The sequence below is a fragment of the Gymnoscopelus microlampas genome (assembly GCF_963454915.1).
Source record: "Gymnoscopelus microlampas genome assembly, chromosome: 5".
In the NCBI taxonomy this organism is placed as follows: domain Eukaryota; kingdom Metazoa; phylum Chordata; class Actinopteri; order Myctophiformes; family Myctophidae; genus Gymnoscopelus; species Gymnoscopelus microlampas.
The window spans coordinates 33,379,271-33,399,154 of NC_139942.1; the positions used below are offsets into that span (position 1 = coordinate 33,379,271).

Here is a 19,884-nt window from a genome sequence, read left to right on the forward strand (position 1 = left end):
CTTAAATAAGACAACACTGCATGCGTCCAACTAAAAATCTAATAATATCTTAAGCAGGGGTCTTCAACAGGGGGTCCTCAGAGTTATTACAGGGGGCCGCCAAATCGTTGAGTGATAGGAACTTTTTTTACATGAACCCTAGCATCTCTATTCGGGTGGGAACATTCGCAGAAAATAGCAGATCTACGATCTCACAACGCCTCGCTTGTAGATCGGCTATTTTCGGCGAAGAGGTTTGGTGTAGGAGGGAAAAAAGAGCAGACCAAGTTCAGAGTGAAAGGTTAAGTTTATTAAGTATAGAGGGTTGAAGCTGTTAAATGTCTGAAAATGCACATTAACATGAATCCAACATATTAAAAAATATTATTTTAACACTGATTGCAGTGCTGTCTAACAAGTCTATGAAGCTATCTATGAAAAAGTTTAATCTGCAACACAATTTTATACAATATGTAGTGGGGGTTCCTGCTTCATCTCTCTCTCTCAGCTAAGGGGTCCTTGACCTGAAGAATGTTTGAGACCCCTGATCTAAAGCATTGTCATTATATCTAGTTAAAATGCTGTAGATTTATTGGCCCTGGTTGTAATGAATTTGACCAATAATGTTCAATATACTGAAGTCAAAAATACATATTGCATGTTGCTTGTAAGACCAGCAACTATGTGGAAAGTGCTTTACATTCTGTAGTGTGTTTTAAAAATCTTGAATAATTTTGAATTACGAAAAGGTTTGAGATACTGATTTAGAAGCGCACCCACGCTTTTGTGACTGCAAAAACCTTCACATGAATGATGGTTCACCTGCCTTGAAGATGCAGTATCCTATTGTCAAATTCAATGACGAAATAATGTACAGGGATCTAGGGGTAGCCCTAGACAAATCTTCAGTTCTAGGAAGGAATTGGATTCTTGAAAAGAAAAGAATGAAAAGTTGATGTGTGTGTGTGTGTGTGTGTGTGTGTGTGTGTGTGTGTGTGTGTGTGTGTGTGTGTGTGTGTGTGTGTGTGTGTGTGTGTGTGTGTGTGTGTGTGTGTGTGTGTGTGTGTGTGTGTGTGTGTGTGTGTGTTAATTCATACATCAATTTGACCTGGACTCCTATCGAAGTTGTGCAATCTCCTGGGTTTTGTGCACCTGTTCTGCTGGCATTTGGTTCTGTATCGAGAGGAAGGGTGGGGAGGGATTTGTAAACTCTGTATACAGATAGTGTGAGCCAATGAGAACTTAAAGGTAGTAGGTCTATGTTGCTATGATCCAAGTAACAGTTTATGAGTCTGCGTTAATATTGAATATGAATCAAGCAACTTAACAACTGTCTGGGGTGCTCACAAAAGCCAGAGTAGATGTTAAAATGACCCCAAACATGTTTGAAAGTGAAATATCTTTTACTACTTACTCACTTTCAAAATGTTTTTAAAATAGCAGATCTACAAGCTCACAACGCTTGTAGATCACATGTGTATGTGGCCATGTTTTACATTTGACATATGAAACTAAATAGCTAAGCCATATTCTGAACCTTTTCATTAGTTATCCCTTAGATTCTAAGATATAACTAATGATCTACTATTCATTGTCAAGCATAACTATGCATTATGCTGGGCAAGAGAGAATACCAAAGAGGATACATTGGAGGTCCCGTCCGAATGGAATGGAAAATGGGTGTGGGGCAGTTGGACCCGGTGCGGAGGAACACTGGACATGTTGGACACAGGAGGAAAGTTTCTTTTGGACTAAGACCAAGTGAATAGAGGTAAAAGGTAGCGCTACAATAAAAAGTACATGATCATTAAAAATTATTATTACAGGAAAAATCCCAATGCATTGATGTTTTAGTTCAAACTGAAAGACAATTTACATTATGAAACGGTTTGCATTAACCACATAACCCTCACGTCCCTATTTTGGCCATGTCAATAGGCGAAACTTTTTACAGCATCTTAATGATTCTGATTCATTTGCTAAAGAAGACAATATAACACTTATATAAACTTATGCAAATAATGTGTATAACTTTCTATGCACACACCTTTATTTATGAAATTCACATACAATTTAGGCTTATAGATTGTTGGAAATATTTAGTAAATTACAACTCAAACGGGATACAAAGGTAGCAAGAATGGCATTACCCATTTCTCAACCCAAGAGAAAAAGGCTTGATAATAGCGATAAAATAATTAACATCTGGTGTCTTTCCCATGTGTGAGGCAGCTGTTCTTAGCTGCGAAAATGTTATGTAATCTTCTATGGAAACAAGTGTGAAAATTCCCACACTTTTCCGCTCTAATCTTAAAAATATACTGTAGATTATAGAGTCACAAGAATATTTGTAACCTTTTTTGTCTGGGTGTTATTTACCTAATACACAGAACTTGTTGTGTGTTGTCTGGGTGATGTAATTTACTTTAATTGCATTATTAATGTTAGTCTAGAATGAACTATACCATACCATCAGTCCAAGCTACAATAATGTGGAAACATAACTAGCCCTGTTAAGATCCTGCATACAAATGATCTAGCGGCTAGCCTTTAACCTGAGTACAGGTATATTACTCACGTGATTACCAAGCATAAGATCTGTTCCCCCATAACATATGGTCAATTTAAATCTTTGATTGCAGACCTACCCACAAGTGTCTGAAACTTCTTTTAAATGTGTGTTGTATCACATGATAGGGGAAAGTTTAGTTTAGTTTTATCATTGATGTGAATATTGATACCCTCAACGTATCTCGTTGACACTGCAAATGAGGGCAACCTCAATGGTCTTTCGAGAATAAATAAAGGTTTGAATGAATACAAAATTATTAATTTATATTTAATAAGAGGCCGAAAATACAAGCCTGCATACAAATCACAGACTGTAAGGCAATACGGCAACTTTATTTATACAACACCTTTCATACACTAGGGCAGCTGGTTTATGTATGAACAATAAATCATACTAAATACTAAATCAATGTGCGAAGTATCTGCGTGTTAAACTCAGCCAGCGTATATGTTGGCAAGAACCGAGGGAGTGCAGTAGGCATTGTGATATCGGATCGGTTGTTCTCAAAGAATATAGATAAATCTTGCTTATATTGCAAATGATATGGAGTACAGTGATGTCATCAAAATTATGTCATAGACTATCCTGGACTCCACATACTGTATTGGCATAAAAGGGGCTCAGGTAGGCAGATGGGTACAAAAAGCATGTGTTCCCAACATAGGCATCATTCCCATCGGTCATCAGCCTAGTCCTTCTATAAATTCCGCAAATCTCAAGAACAGTCTGACCGGTCAACTTGAAACTCTCCGACGGCGCTCTGTGTATATCGCCAAGGACCCGACGGAGTCGGTCGGAAAGAAGAATTCATGGGCAGAAATTCTACCAAATGTTTCTTTCCCTGGATCTAACTTCAGCTAGTCCCCTTCATTGCCTTTTTGCTTTCTTAGTTTCATTATTAAATATAACAGTGGTGCTGGCAAAACAATCTATAGGAAATTGATATTTTAGATGTTCTCTTCCTGGTGGGTGGGAATCGTGGGATTATTACAAGCATCCACTAAAGTGACGTCACCTTGGGATGCAAATCAAACAGCCTGTTTCAGTATTTAATATAAATAGAAATACCCAGAAATAAAAAATAAACACCTGAGTGTTCAAATGTTTTTTGTAGACATCAGAGAACCCCCAAAAATACCAAAAACTAAGAAGTAAAATGTCATGATATAGGGCCTTTAATCACTTAAACCCTCTAGACCTAGTAAACTGGACCAGAGTTGTCTCTGTACATACATTCAGAGAACCACTCCATACTGTATATTTAGTGCCAGAATCTAAGCTTATCTAAGCATTTTTTTTATAAATGTTATCTTGGCTTTTTGTGCGTTTTACTCATTTTACTTACACTTTTACCTCTCATGTGTTCCTTACTGTTGTTGTTGCCATGACATCTGAACCCCCCCCCCCCCCCCAGCGATCACAGCTTATGTTATTCTATATTACGTGGCTTAGCACTTCAGAAACAAAGTTGTATCTGCAACTGATATGCTATTAAATATCAATATCAGAATCTGTGCCAGTTATTTTATCAAGGCACATCAAACAAATGGTTGAATCACTGAGACTGTATGCATTCTTGTATTGCTGTAGTATAACTCTATGGACTATGGATAAGGACGCTAAATGCCTGAAGTATAAATGTAAGAATTAATGTGTTGTTTTTCACAATGATCCAGAAGGAGCGAGTGATGCCACTGCTGGAAAAACGCACTCGCTGTCCCTCCAATGATCATTTACATGTTTTCCTGCTTCAGTTAGATAAGAAGTACCAGCTCTTGTTAGTTCAGCGTGGATCTCTCTGGTTGGTGAAACTACTTTAAAAATGGGGCGTACCCATTTATTAACTGGATATAAATAATGGTCACAACTAAGGCCACTACCACCTTGACTGCAGCCAGACACTCTTGGGTCTTTTTGGGAAACTAAAAGAAGCCAGTCCACTTTACAGGTAAGACACCGTTGGACATACAAAAAGAAGAAAAAGAAGTACATTTGAATGTCATTTGGAATACTGCACAAGGAGACTCAAACTGAATTTAATTGTCTTGTAAAAGGCTGTGTTTTAAATTGAATCAACATGTCACACACGACACTCACACACACATAAACACACACACTCATATTCTACTACTAAATACTTGAATGTATAACTGTATCTGCACATTATGTACATATGATCAACATGCAGGCCACCAAAATGACTTAGTTTTTGAGGATTGCAGGGATTTAGATGTATTTATCTCTCTCTCTCTCTCTCTCTCTCTCTCTCTCTCTCTCTCTCTCTCTCTCTCTCTCTCTCTCTCTCTCTCTCACCTCTCAGAGTTCATTGTGACTGGGTCATGGCATTCTCCCCATCTCTCATGCTGGGTCTGCTGTTCCTCTGTGGCCTGACTGCTGTCCACGGGGGTACTGTCACCATCACCAGCCTGTATGCGAGACATTTGAATGGAGACCCTTTTGGGAATCCACCTGATCCCTATGTCAAGGTCTGGTGGGCCGGTTCCTTTGGTGGTCAGACCGATTTCATCAAAGACAACAAGAATCCGACCTGGCATATTTCGTTCACCTTCCTCGACAAGAAAGTTGGTGACTTGCTGAAACTGGAGGTGTGGGACAAGGACTTGAACTTCGATGACCATCTTGGAACCTGCACCGAGTATGTGCGTTCTGGCACTCACTCTATGAATTGTAGTGTGCGCAAGGGAACTATGTTTTACACATACAAATATGAGTAAAAGATGTAATAAAGATGTAAAGAAGTTATGGTACCCACGCACCCACAATGCAAAGATTCCATTATTCCTTAGGTGAGCACCTATTCATAGTATCGTCATGACCTTTTTTCACCTACTGTCCAATATAGTGCAATGCCACTGCCACAGCTTATGTAAAAGCTGTGGCAAAATCGTTGTTGTAAATTTCAAGAATGCCTTTTTGTATACAGGGCCAGTTACGAATTGCAGCCACCTGTAAGTGCTCTTTTAGAGCGGTTTTGAAGGAGAGTTCACACTTTTTTATGACTGTTGGTATTCCACATTTTGGTGGTTAAACTTTATATGCTCCAGTCAAACAAATGGCAAGAAAGTGTCAATCTGCCAGGCGATATTTTGTGAAAATGTCACATGAGATCTACCGGCTGCCAGTATGTTAGGCTCATGGTACTCCACTAGATGGCGTAAAATACAACATAATAAAGGCACAGTGTCCACCGGTCAGCATGGCCTTGTGAAATGGCGTCCTGATGAGATGGTGCTGAGTTATTTGCCTCGTCACCACTAGTCAAAAAAAATGACCATAATAATCCCGACTTTCAGTTCAATTTGAAAATGCCTCTACACTTGAGACTGTACCATATTTTAAGTGAGGAGTATTTTACATTTCAAATGTATATTCTGTGCACATTGACATTGGGCCATCAATCAAAATCTCTGAAAGTTAGGTGTTCATAATAATAATAATCAACAGCTAAAAGGGATTCCTGAAATAAAACATATGCGAGTACGCCTGGCATCACCCATTTGGCATTTAAGTAAGATTGGTTTCGTTTCTTCGCAACTTTTTCATTGTATATTTCATCAAGTGCGCGCAAAGGCCAACATACGCCTACGCATGGCCTTCCAAAGGAGTGGGCTAGTTACTTAGAACAGATAAGGGGATGTGCTCAATGTGGCTGTACGCTACATTTTATAGCTTCTCTGTTTACGCCTCCATAGAAACACCGCCTCTGTCCATCGACACACCCTCTCTGGGAAATGTAGTTCTCCCACCTAGGTGTTTTTGAGAAAGTCCATTGTAACACATGGCTTTTTAAAATACACGGCCCATAATGCTTTGCGGTGTTGTTAGCAGGGTTGCCATGTTCGCTTATTATAAGCGACTTTGGGTTTGTTTTTCTGCAAAGTTGCTTGTAAATATTGGTGGTTGCGGTTTTTTGGGCTTGTTTCTAAAGTGTTTAAATCAGTGGTTCTCAAACATTTTCATGTCAAAGACCCCCACATTAATATGTATTATTTGGCCAAGGACCCCCCATCTAAAATATTTTGTGCCAGGGACCCCTGCACCAGATTTATGTTGTTAAATTGTTTCAAAAAATATATGTACTTGAAAAAAAATCACTTTAAAAAAATAGCAGATCTACAAGCTCACAACGCATCGCATCGTGACGCGCTGTGAGCTTGTAGATCGGCTATTTTCAAATAGCTGGGTTTAAAGTGCTCGTGTGGTCTGTAGTCGCTTCTTTTGGGCTTGTTTTCATAGACCTGGTTCGTTGCTTGTTTCTCTCGCAGAATCTGGCAACACTGGTTGTTAGCGCCCCCATCTTGTCTCGCCCTCATGAATATATATCAGCCAGTATTTGCGTAAGAGGTCGGCCGACGTTCATTTCATATTCCACCATAGTGTTTTGGTCTAAATGAGACGTTACAGTCTCGTCTCCGCCCTGGTCTGTCGTCCCAACGCGTCCAGCCTCTTCTCTTCTCGGCGCATTTTCATCGCTTAAAAATGTTTGGTGGAACAGTGTCAGACACCCTGCCAGGAAGGAGAAGGCACGGCGTGAATGACTAGTGAGAGAAGTAGACTCGACCGCCCAGTCAGTCGGCGGACATTTACTAGTGTTGTGATCCACGTTCTGGCTCTTAAATGTAAGCGGTTGGATGTTTGGCCAAGTGCGCACCGTTATCTAGTGTCGGCTACTTTTCATTTGCACAGATGGAAAGTGCGCAGGCTGTCGCTGGGGAGGACGTCGCGTCGGATGGAACCGCGACCCTTAAGTTGAAGAAGCCCAGCGGACTGTCGCTGCCGCCGGCCCAGGGGACTCCGGGGGATGATGATGGCGGTGGACGTCTGGCAGGTTCCCGTTTGGAGATGAAGAACGGGAAAAACATCTCGCACGCCGCCTCCACGGCGGGGTCTACCGCCGCTTTGAACAAAAGTATCGGCACCGCGTCTAATGGCCGGAGCCTAACCAGCAACTCCAACTCTCTCCTGTTGAGACGAAGGCGGCTGAAGAGGAATCTCTCCGCCGCAGCTGCAACAACCACTGCCACCACCTCAGCTGTCACCGCCAAGATGAACTCGGCCCTCTCGTCCGCGTCTCTACACACTCGGAGTCTGGACAGGAAGACCCTGTTGAGGCAGCGGCAGAACATGCAGCTCCAGCCTTCGGACAGAGAGTGGATGCGCGCCGATCTCCACCGGGGCTCCATCCACGTCCACGACAGACTCACGCCCTCGTATCCTCGGCCGGTCCTCTGCACGATGGACACCACGGCCGGCGAGATGGCGCTACGTCTGAGCAAACTCTGCAGCAAGTCGGGGTCTGCTTTGCGCACATTTTGCAAAGACAGCCCCATGACTGACCAAAATGGCAACTGTAATGTAAATTATAAATATAGTGATAATCAATGCAAAGTGAATGGAGACGGGAGTATAAAATGCAACCATATGAGTTCTTTGGAATCCACAGAATTCAGGACTGGCCTATCCAGCCAGCCAGGTGACAGATTGAGACTGCTGCTCATGGACAATGCAGATGAGAGGCAAAAGCAACAGGACATCGATGGAAAACTTTTTACCCCAGACTCTGAGTCACAGGACAACATGACTTGTTCAACATCAGATTTAAATTCAAATTCTAACATTGATACCCCCAACGATGATGATTCGGAGCAGAGGAATGGCATGGACAGTTACGGGTTAAATTCTGGCTCGGATGTGGAAAGCAGTGCATTTGACGACCTCAGCTCTGGGGCCCGGCTCAGCGAGCACAGGGACTCCCTCAGTGATGACATGATCCTGGGCACGGATGCTTCCATCCTGAGCCCCACGTTTGACAGTGCCACAGACGGCCATGACACATACGGCAGCTCCTCTGACGAATTGGAGCTAGATTGCCCCACGTCAGGCACAAATATTGACCCCATTCCCCAACATCTCTCCAATGGCATCGACGCCATCTCGGCCAGCTACAAGCATTGCGACACAGGACATTTAAACAACATGACAAATGATACGGGGCAGGTGAACAGACTGAAGCCTCACAGTCTGGGCAGCCTGCCACCCAGCAGCAGTGCAAGCTCATTGTCAAGAGCCTGTTCAACAGGTAATACACCTGACATCCAAGACCATGACAGCTGTGAAGGCACTTTAAAATCAGGGTCGACACCTGACCACAATGGAGATGCGTGTGACTCCAGCCCCACACTTTATGTTCAGCTACACGGTGAAGCTGTCAGGAGGCTAGGGCAAGATGAGAGGCCTCTCCAGATCCAGAATGACTTTCTCTTTAAGCTGGGATTTAAGGACCCATGGCGAGTTCAAGAAGAAGGCATGAACACCGAGATTGGCTCCCTGATACGTTTTTATGCAGGTAAAAAGAAAAGAGAAAAAAAAGCACATGTTGCAATCACCTATTCAGTTGTTACGATAAGGCCTGATTTATACTTATTTGGCATGTCTACAAGAAAATGGCAAATCTACAAGCTCCCAATGCATCACATGAGCCTGCAACACATTCTGAGCTTGTAGATCTGCTATTTTCTGTGCACGACACCGGTGCGCAACTGTGTACTCAGGCTTAACGGTGTCTTGTTCCAGGTCATCCTAGGCTAGGACCTGATAAGGCTTTCACTTTCTCAAATCACATACATTGCTTATTTTGGACCATGGACCCTTTTTATGATTTTGATGCATCCGTAACAGTTAGCCTACTTAGGCTATATCAGAGAATGAGGCCAGTGCATTCATGCAGGTGCATGTGCTACCAATGTACTAAAGGCACTGTAAACAAATACTTTACATTTCAGTTCAGACAGTGAGAGTAATGTCCCAATGGACTAGCCTACTCTTCTCTTTTCTCTCGAGGCCTGAATAGAAGAGGTTCACATCTTCCTCTTCCTGTTTGCTGTGAATGTTGTCAAGTAAGGCATGTGTAACAAAGCATAAGATCATTTTTGATACACACAATAGGCCGTGGCACAATAAATGTGAAGAAAGTATCTATTTATTCCAAAGCCTGCTGTACAAAGGCAGAGTATCATGTTCAAGTTTTAAGTATGTGTGCTGGCACGAGGGGGTTAGAACAAGGTTATGGCTAACGCTTGGCCAGACCTACGCTGCCTCGGGGACATCCTTTAGATTCTCAATGCTTTTTCCCCTTTGCGGCCTTGACCATTTTTGGTGGACCGAAACAGCACGCTCTGCTCCCATGGACACGCATGACATCGCCACAAAGCCATCGCCACAACTTATGGCGCTCAGACATGGGCCCTGTTCCGGCTATTGCCCCATTATCATCCTAATGAAAAGGCTGAATGCCTGTGTGGGCGGATGGAGAGAGAGGGGTGGAGGTGGGCGGTTGAGGGGGTGGGATGACTGGGGGGGATGCGGGGTGGGGGTGGAGGGGGTGTCACCATAAACCCCAGCTCTGTGGACTTTGTGAATTCTGGTCATTGAGATGCGGCACAGAGCCTGTCCTCTTGGCACCCAGCGCAGCGACTGTCACACTAGCTAACGGCCTGCCAAGCCCGGTTAGCATGCCCCTCCAGAGCTCAGGAAGCTCTTTTCATTTGCCACGCCGCTGCCTCCACCACTGCTGCTTTCGCTGCCACTGCTGAGCGAAGAGATCATGGCGTTACTTCATGGGAGGGAGGGGGGAGTTGACGGTAGAGGTGATTAGCAAAAACCCTGTCTGTGTCGGCAGGACGGACTCCTGGGGAATGAGGGTATTTTAAATGTGAAGGTGAGCAGTTAATCTTTGGAGTGCCCTGCAGTACAGACAGACGCAGTGACGCCGTCCGTCTGCCTGTCTGTCCTCTGGCTTCCTGTCCAGAGGAGCATGTCAAAAGCAGAGGTCACTCGTTCTGAAGCGGAGAGTTGTCCCGTTTCACCTTCACTGTCATCACGTGCGCTCCGTGACCTATTGTGCTGTTGAAAGACTTGTTCTTTGGTCGGTGGCTCGGAGAACTGCTGGAATGAATTAATTTAGATGGCCTCAGATGAGGGAGAGTGTGTATGTACTGCATAGAATGACCGTGTATACAGTTTGTGGGACTTTGAATGACCGTGAATGGCTGTGTATATTCTGCATGTAAGTTTTGAACAGAAAGCTCAACAGGGCCGCATCCCGTGCACGCTTTCGCAGTCAGCTGAGTAGAGGCAGGCAACCGGCAGCTCAGATGCTCCTCCGAGGCTGGACATCACTCCACGTCCCATGTGAGAGAGCTTAGCGTGGTCACCTGAGCCCTCTCCCCCTCCACCCCTCCAGTCCCAGGCCGTTGAAGTCATAATTCCGTTTCACATTTTTAGTTGGCGGCAACACGGATGACTTTCCAAACACACAGATGGACACACACAGGCATTGCACGGTTAGAATCCTAAGCATTGATTTATCCATTTGCATCTCTGAGAGCATGCAAATGGAACGGGGTCCCTCTGGTTCCATTTGCACGCTCTCACAGTTAATAAAAAGAACACGCCCGCACACTGCCGAACTGCACCGTACAGGAGCAACGATTTATTCAAAGAAGCAACGTTTCGGTCACTGATGACCTTCTTCAGGCATCAAAGTTAAATCACGCTCTCAGAGTTAAATTAACGGTCTTGATTTTACAGTGTGGAAAGTAAAAACAGTGCTGGATGCCCTCGTGTCCCACCCCGCCCCCTCACAGCATGTGAGGAATGTACGCTGGCTCCTCCAGAATGTCAGGCATGTCTTTTTGGGGAGGAAGTGGAAGGAGGCGGGGTTTAGGGGCAGGAGGATATCTTTTTGTTTGGGGGTGGGGTGGGGGAATTCCACGCTACCATGCATGTCGCTGACTTTAAATGCTAGTCTGTACAGTGAAGACAGAGGAGTGTACCGGCCTCAGCTGACTTGCTGGCGGCCTCACAGGCACAGCTGTCACTACTGTAGGTCTCTTGTCACACTGAAGGTCTTTGTGTGTGTAGGCGCGTGCACGCAGAGAGGGCTCTGGTACAGGAAGTTCAGTATGTAATCTCTCATTTATGGTGGTTCAATAGCTCAATATTCCCCATTGTGCAGTTTCTCTTCTAGATATAGCCTAATGTTAAGCGATCATAAATTCTTAAAGGTTACTTGTACATTTAATGTGTCTTTGCTTAAATGGTAAATGTTTCTATAATAAGATTATGTAACGTAATGTAGTTTGTGTAGGCTAATATAATGTAGAATGAGTGTCTATAACAAGCAAGACGAAGCATGCACCCTCTCAGCACCTTTGTACTGGGATCAAGGGGAATGGAGAGGCAGTGGCTGCTCAGCTGCAGAATTTGTTGTGATGAATGCTGCCAAATGCTTTGGAAAGTGCAGAGGCCAGTTTGATTTTCCAGAGGTCAGGTCAAGCTCTGAGCGTACACACTCCTCAGCGGCCAGATGAGAGGACTCAGTCGGGATTTGTGCACCCCACACACACACACACACACACACACACACACACACACACACACACACACACACACACACACAGAGTACATACTACAGCAGGTTGCCCAGATCAAAAGGCTGCTGTGCTCTTTTACAGGCTCACAAGCTTGTCGGGGGTACCACATAGGAAACCCTTATAATGCTTAGCCAGCAGAAAAAAACATGATACTCCAGTCTATTGGAAAAGTTGAGCACAAAGAAATGAAGAGTAATAATTTAAAAACACAACTTGAAAGTGTGGCCGCCCCAACGCAAGTCGTGGGTTGCGGCTGTCAGGACCTGAGGAATCTGCTGGGATAAATAGCGTTAGAGGCCCTGCAACATGCATTTGAAATTAGCGTTCATGATGTATGGTGTCTTGTTGTTAGGAAATAGCCTCTTCCACTAATTTTGTGTTTTGAATGAAATTCAATATGGCAGAAAATCTAGTTAGACGGATGAGCGTGGCCTATATGGGGAGTTGTGTCATGATCCAAGGAATCCAGAGAATTTTTTTTTTTTGATTCTACAAATCTACAACCTACGGTTTAAGAGTTACAGACCATAATGTAAAGTGGGCTGTTATAGAAAATTGGTGATTATTTTTCCCTACATAGCCATTGACTGAATATTTCTACCACCTATAAGGGAAGCCTCATTGTGGCAACTAGTGAAGCGAACCCGTTGCTCAGATGGAAGAGATTTTATACATTCACTACTACATATATGCAAGAGAAAAGACCAACATATTGAACCCTATCTCCCTCTGGCACTGGCCTTTAGGCTGAAGACCTATATTATGCCTTACCAAACGCTAAATAATTAACTTTCATTAGCCTTCTCCTTAGCTTTGCAAACGCTCGCATTCGGGCCTTTCACTATATCTGCTTCTTTTTGCAAGCTCTTTACCCGCACACTATTAAAGTTTAGATGGATTATTTTTTCTGAAGGCTGTTTCTTGTAAAACTAAATTGGTGTTTAGTTTTGGACGGCTTTATGACGGAAATTAATGACCACTGGCATGCACTGACCTGAAAGTGACTGCGGTAGTACTCTTTTCAATTCCACTCATTTTTAATAGACACGGTTTCTGTCAGAAACAAAGTCATGAATTCGGCATGGTGTGCCCAGGCAATTATGTCCTCACGTGTTGTATGCATCGTGTGCGAATTAAGGTGCGCTTGGTGTGACAGGTGCATCATGGGAACAGTTATTCATGCAGAACTGATGAAAACATATGCGACTAAATGTTCAAACTTGTGCATCGCTCATGATGACACAAAGTATGCTCATAGTGCCTGTTTGGAATTAGTTTGCCCATTTCTCATGTCTGTCTGTCTGTGTGTCTCTACTTTTCCTGAAAAATTGTCAACGTTGGCAAGAACGGTGGTACGCGTAATTAGGTCGAAGACGGGAAGTAGTTTCACCCCACTGTCCATTTATAATTTATTCGTATTTGTGTGTTTGTAGAGGGCTACATCCATGTGACATTCCTGAAAAGTTAGTTTGCAGCCAATGCTAGCACAGTGGCCATGAGTCCAGCATTATAATGTGTTTATATATAGATAGACGCAGGTATGTGTAATATTTTTTTTAAAGATTCTTGTTATTTTAGATGGAAGAGTGTAGAGGGGGAGACATACAAGACGGCAATTTGATTCAAACTGGGCTCTGCGTGACTCACCAGCCACCAGCACCCCGTATCTCTCTGCCCTTCTGCCAGCTCACTGAAGATGCTCTGTGGCTGGTGTGACATGATGACTTACAAAGACTCTACAGGGTTTAAAGGCTTCATGAAACTCCCAGCTCCACGGCAGCCATTAAGTAGACCAGTGATTCTTTCTCAACCTTTTTCAGTTCATGGAGCCCATATGGAAATTTGTATTTAATCTCTGGGACCCCTACACTGTTAAAATCCTGAGTGTTTATTTAACTATTTAGTGTTCAAATGGAACCAAGTGTTCAAATGGAACCAATTGGTTCCATTTGTACACTCATAGAGTTACAGACCCAGAAGGGTCCCCTTGGACCCCTGGTGGTCCCCGGAACCGACGTTAAGAAACAGTGAAGTAGACTACTGATTCCAATTGGTTTGTCTGTGTCACGCACCATATGTGCCTCAGCACACCATATTGGCATTACACTGTATTTTCTCTATATGTTAGAAGGCAAAAGGAGAGCAGAATTTGGCACCTTTTTTAATGCATGGTAACCGGCGAGTCGCTCGTTGTCTTGGTAACGATACAAGGAGCCCTCCTCTGTGAATAATAAATTCTTAGTTATATGGAGCCTTTTTGTCAATTCAAAAGTCTATCGTTGTACTCGCCCACGCCATTTAAAAACCAAAAGACTGGAGTATTGATTTCAGACGTAACTGCGTTAGCCAAGACCTCCCCGTCTTGAGAGATTTGCGCGAAGCGAGACACTATGCTGCTGCCTCATCATCACTCCTCACTTACGTCCTCGCCAAGCAGCTAATTGTCCTCCTAAAAGGCCCAATGGCTGAGTCATTATGTAATCAGATTTCACACGTTCCAGAGCTCCAATCCAATGTGCGTGCGTGCGTGCACGCGTGCATGTGTGCGTGTCTGTGTTTGCAGAACAAGGGGAGAAAAAAAATGATAAAGTGTGACAGTTAAAGAAGGCATCCATGTTCTTTGAGACTTTGCAACAAAACAACAAGCTCTTCAACACAGAGAGGTGCGGAAAAAGTCAGTGTGTGTGGGCGTAGAGGTGGTCTTGTTTTGACTGTGGTCATGTAGTGTGATACTGAGGTGGATGCAGATTTTGGAAACTTTGGTGTGTGAGTGTGTGCAGTGCACAGTGAAAACCTCAGTGTTAACTTTAACTCTGACAGTGTTGGGGTGTGGGGTCTTGGTGTGTGTACTGTACCTCCTTAACCGCTTAAGTCCTAATTTATACTTTGTTATATGGTGGCATCGCATGGTGAAAATAGGCGATCTACAAGCTCACAATGCGATGGCGCACTGTGAGCTTGTGAATCTGCTACTTTTTCTTTTTTGTAATTTGAAGAGTTTAGAATTATTGGTGTATTCTTTCAAACCCTCACCTATATTGATGTGGTTTGACACTTCCTTCACCCTGACTACCCTGCCTGCATGCCTCTCAGACGCTTGCACAACGTGTGCTCGAGGAGGGTGGGCTTTGGGAGGATGCCGGCATCTTTGTAGTGGAAGCCATGACTCTGCATTCTCTCCAGTATAGTAGGTCCCCCCCACCCCTCTTGGCTTGACACGTCTCTCTGCCTCCATCCTCTTCTCATGTCTTGTAACAAGATAACAAAGATAAGACGTGTCCACCCCCCCCTCACACCTTCTGACAGCTTCCATTTATCTTCCCCTATCTCTTTATTTCTCTGTAGCCGCCTTCTTATTTTCCCTTCATCTCTATCTATGAATTACTGCTCACACACACACGCACGCACGCACGCACACGCGCACACACACAACCACAAGACATATAGTGTATATCGGTGTATATAATCTGTAAACTACAGTGTAACAACAGCTACTCCCGTGCTTTTGCTATCCGCTGCACCTCTTCCAGCAGCAGCTCCACAGTATTGGCTTCAGCTCACCTCCCATCATTCTCTCTTGCTCTCTTGTGAGCTCTCTCTGGTGTGAGATGTGAGAAAAAGGGAAGGCTGTCTGTGTGCTTTTGTGTGTGTGTGCGTGTGCGCGTGTGCGTGCCTGGCATTACAGTCAAGCTTGTTTCAGGCGCTATTGGAAAGCGGGAGGACCGAGACGTGCGATTGAAGTCAGCGGCGCTTTGCGCCGGCAACCAGCTGAATGTAGGCCAGTGGTTGTTCCCAACCTTTTTCTGGATCAGGGCCCACTTGACAATCTCAAAAGCGTCCGCGGCCCACCCATCTGACCACTTAACTATATTTATATTTTTTAGGCTTTTTTGCCTTTTATTTGATAGTACAGTGGAGATTGACAGGAAACGGGGAAAGAGTCAGAGCCATGGCCCCATAGGTTGGGAATCGCTGATCTAGGCTAAAGAATGTCATGCTGATATGTCATTCCTGTCTGCCTGCCGGCTCGTCCAGGAAGAGGGGGGGAGGGTGTTGGGTTAGTGTGGTTGTGGGTTGGGTATATTATGTCCAATGGCATGCCTTCTCAGCTGTCTGTCAAACTGCCCTTAAGGAATTTGCTCTGGAGACGCCGCTGAGGGTTGGATCGTGTGATGCTTTATGACAGAGGTCTTCAACAGGGGGTCCGGGGGGTCCTCAGAGTTACTACAGGTGGGCTGCCCGCCACATCTTTGTGTGATAGGAACTTTTTTCTTTATTTTCTTAAATGAACCACTTGAACCCTAGCATCCCTATCCTGAGGGGAACATTAGCCAAAAATAGCTGATCTACAAGCCCACAACGCCTCACGCTGCGAGGCGTTGTGGGCTTGTAGAAGTATTGTGGGTATAAGCGGTTAACCGTCTGAAAATACACATTAACATGAATCCAGTACAACACTACACAATGACAGTGCTGTCAAACAAGTCTATGAAACTATTATATGAAATCTATGAAAAAGTCAAAAAGAAAAATTATGCAATATATATTGGGGGGTCCCTGCTTCATCTCTCTCAGCTAGGGGGTCCTTGGCCTGAAAAACGTTGGAAGACCCCTGCTTTATGAGCATAGCAGTGAAGGTGTCTGTATGTCTCCATAAGGAGGGCCCTGAGCTGAGCCCCAACCGCTGCCTTCGGCCACATGCAGGAAGGGAGGGAGGGAGGGAGGGAAGGGGGCGGATTAGAAGTAGGCCAGCGGGGGCTCACTCTCCCCCGCTTTGATCACCAGTGACACAGCCTAATGCCAGACAACATCTGCAACTCTCAGCATTAAAAGCGGCCCCGAACTCTGATTATGGAACATGCTGCCTGCTTTCTGCCTGCCTGCTCCAGAACAAGAACTGCATCGAGTCCCAAACGCAACATCCTTAAAGTGATTTGTTGTGCCCCGGCCTGTGTTCCCTGTGAGGCCACTGCAGTGCACATTTAACGTTTAAGAATTTGGATGATATGTATTGTTTTGTTTTTTTTACTGTGTCTTGTGTCATCTGCTTACCATTATGGAGATGCAAGTGTTTTGCAAAAAATACCTCTCAGAAGTGTATGAACATGACACATTACCTGTTGCATTCACCTTTGAGTCGTCAAGACAAAGCTTATAGATCAGTTTGTTTGGGTGGAGCTGCACTTGTTTTTATGGACTCTGCTCTAATACAGATTGGCAATAGTTCAAAGTTCAGCTTCTTCAAAGAATAGGCTTATATAACACAGCCAGGGCTTCTGCTTCCTTGCTGGCCGCTGTCTCTATTACTGTTAGAAAGTCTTTGAAAACGACTGAGTCTGACTGTACATGGGGAGAAGCCCATTACAATCTTGTTTCACAATGCCAACATGGCTACTCGTGGATCGTAAAGTGACAAATGTTGTTCTGCTAGGAGCAGCGGCTTATGAATCCAGTTTATTTTGCATGTTGTCAGAGTGATTTTACAATGGCGCCCTGATGCTGCGTTCACACACTAGCGGTGACAAAAGCTACCAAGCTGTGGCCAGCTACATTACTGCTGAGTCGCTGTCAGAGCGTGGCTGAAGCCACACTGTGATGAAAAGGGTAGGGTTAAATGGCACAGAGAACTGGTTAACGGCAAGAATTGGTGTTTTCTTCTCGTTCTGGAACGGAGCAGGAATTGTGGGGAGAGAGCAGAGAGGAGTGGAAGTGGTGGTGAAACAAAAACATATGATTGATTGATGCTTCACTGCGTCATTGGAGCGCTGAAAAAAGTTGAAGCCGCGTCAACTTTCTTTGTAGCGTGTCATAGCGCCAAGAGTCGGCCGTCATTTTGTAGCTTCATGTCGATGGCTTCCACCGAAAATGACGTGTAGCCTGTTGCTTTGTCGCTGCTGTGTGAATGCAGCATCAGCGTACGAGTTAAAAAACTAGGATCCATGGATCCTACCGTTTTTGAACTCAGGATGCATTCTGGGACATGTAGTTTATAGATGGCGTACCTCCATAAAGCAGCATGGAATTGCATTGTACAAATAATATTCTTTGCAAGCTCTCGTGGGCCTCGTAAAATGTGGCGCCGGGCCCGATTTGGCCTGGCGGGCCTTGAGTTTGACACATGTGTGATCTAGGGTCCCATCCTTCCCCATGTGAAGCCAAACTCGACTATTAACCGTTAATTGATTTCAGCTGTGCTACTTTCACAATTATACTGGCCATGAGAGAAAAGAGGAGCTGTCACCTGCTGAACTGAGAAGCTCGCTCTCTCTCATTTCCCATCACGCATTTGTTGGCCTGTGTTTTTTTTTTTTTGCTGTGTCGTTACTTCTATTTCATGCCAGTTACTTCTCTTAACTTACAGCACTTGCTACCCTCCCAGTCGCTCTGGTTAAACTTCCCCTATTTTCTCTCTCTCTCTCTCTCTCTCTCTTCTGTCTGTTCTCTCTAACCCTCCCCACCCCCCCAGTGGCACCGTGTTCACATGGCCCTCGCATGTGACACGGAGACGAGCCAAAAACACCCCGGATGCCTGCTCCGGCCCTCCATGTTCCAGGACCTCGTTAAATTTTAAACAAAACAAAAGGGAAGGAAAGGAAAGGGGGCGAAAATCGAGAAGAAAGAGAGAAAGCGAAGCACGTGAGGCCAGGGGAATGTGCTAGCAACATCACATTCTCATTCATTCAGTCCTCCGCTCCCCGTGCATCACCGAGGGAGCGCGGCCCTTTAACTCTCGCTTTGCCCCTCCTCTCTCTCTCTCTCTGTCGCTCACTCGCCCTCACTCGCTCGCTCTCATGCAAAGCTGTCCTCTTTTCCCTTTCTTCCTCTCTCTCTCTCTCCTCTGGACTGTGCAGGAAGTTAAATGAGCTTTTACCACAGAGCCTGGGTCTTGTTACTTCCAGGCCTGTCTAAATGTTGTCCTTTGACCAAATGAAAGAGCGACTAACCCCTTTGGCTGTTACCTCAGTGGGCAACTTCCTCCTTCATTCCCTGCAGGCTGGAGTTGGCCACTGACCACAGCTCTCAAATCAAATCATTCTCTCCGCCCGCCACAGCCCCATCCATCATGGACGTGGAAGAATAACTGGACGCTTATCTGTGATTATGGCCGTGTGCACTTTTTCTTTTTATTGCTCATGCTTGTAACTCCCGTGACAGCTCTCTGAAACACTGTCTCCTTTGTACGCTTTCATGTACGGCTCCTCTCAAGGGAACAACTTGATGACCGCGACTTCCCCCCTGACTTATTGTTTGATCTCAGTAAACCAAAGTACAGTACAAAGTACATTCTTAGTGGTTCGACCTGAAATATGTGCACGGTCCCACTGTTGATTTGGTAGGATTTACATGCAGCTATGCAAGTACTAAGAACACCCGATATTAGAGCCCGACTGATGACAGATTTTTGGGTCCGATCCCGATTTTTGCAGAGTCCTAGACAGACGGGCACAATGGGAACAACGGCTATTGCATAACCAGAGCGGGGCATGCATTCCCAACTTGCATCGCTCCCCGAGTAGTTTCATAACTCATGTAGCTCAATACAAAAAAAAAACTAACCAGGATTATGAGCATGTGTTTTATTTTGTTATTCGCATGGCTTTCGTCTAGACCAGGGGTCTTCAACAGGGGGTCCGGGACCCCTAGGGGGTCCTTAGAGTTACTACAGGGGGTCCGCCAAATCTTTGTGTGATATGATTTCTTTTTTTTACCTTAACCACTTGAACCATGGCATCCCTTTTCTGAGGAGAACTTTACCAAAAAATAGCAGATCTACAAGCTCACAACGCCTCGCGCTGCGAGGCGTTGTGAGCTTGTAGATCGGCTATTTTTTGGCAAAGAGGTGTTTAGTGTAGAGGGAAAAAAGAGCAGACCAAGTTA

General features: G+C 44.7%; 1 protein-coding gene across 1 annotated transcript in view; it reads left to right on the plus strand.

Annotated features, from left to right (window-relative positions):
- The first annotated feature begins 6,954 nt into the window (after positions 1-6,954).
- Positions 6,955-19,884, plus strand: part of phlpp1 (PH domain and leucine rich repeat protein phosphatase 1) — a 76,902-nt gene continuing 63,972 nt past the window's right edge. The window contains exon 1 of the mRNA XM_084058661.1: positions 6,955-8,918. Within this exon, the coding sequence (XP_083914787.1) occupies positions 7,259-8,918 (1,660 nt within the window). The 5' untranslated portion in view covers positions 6,955-7,258. The remainder of the gene's footprint in view (positions 8,919-19,884) is intronic.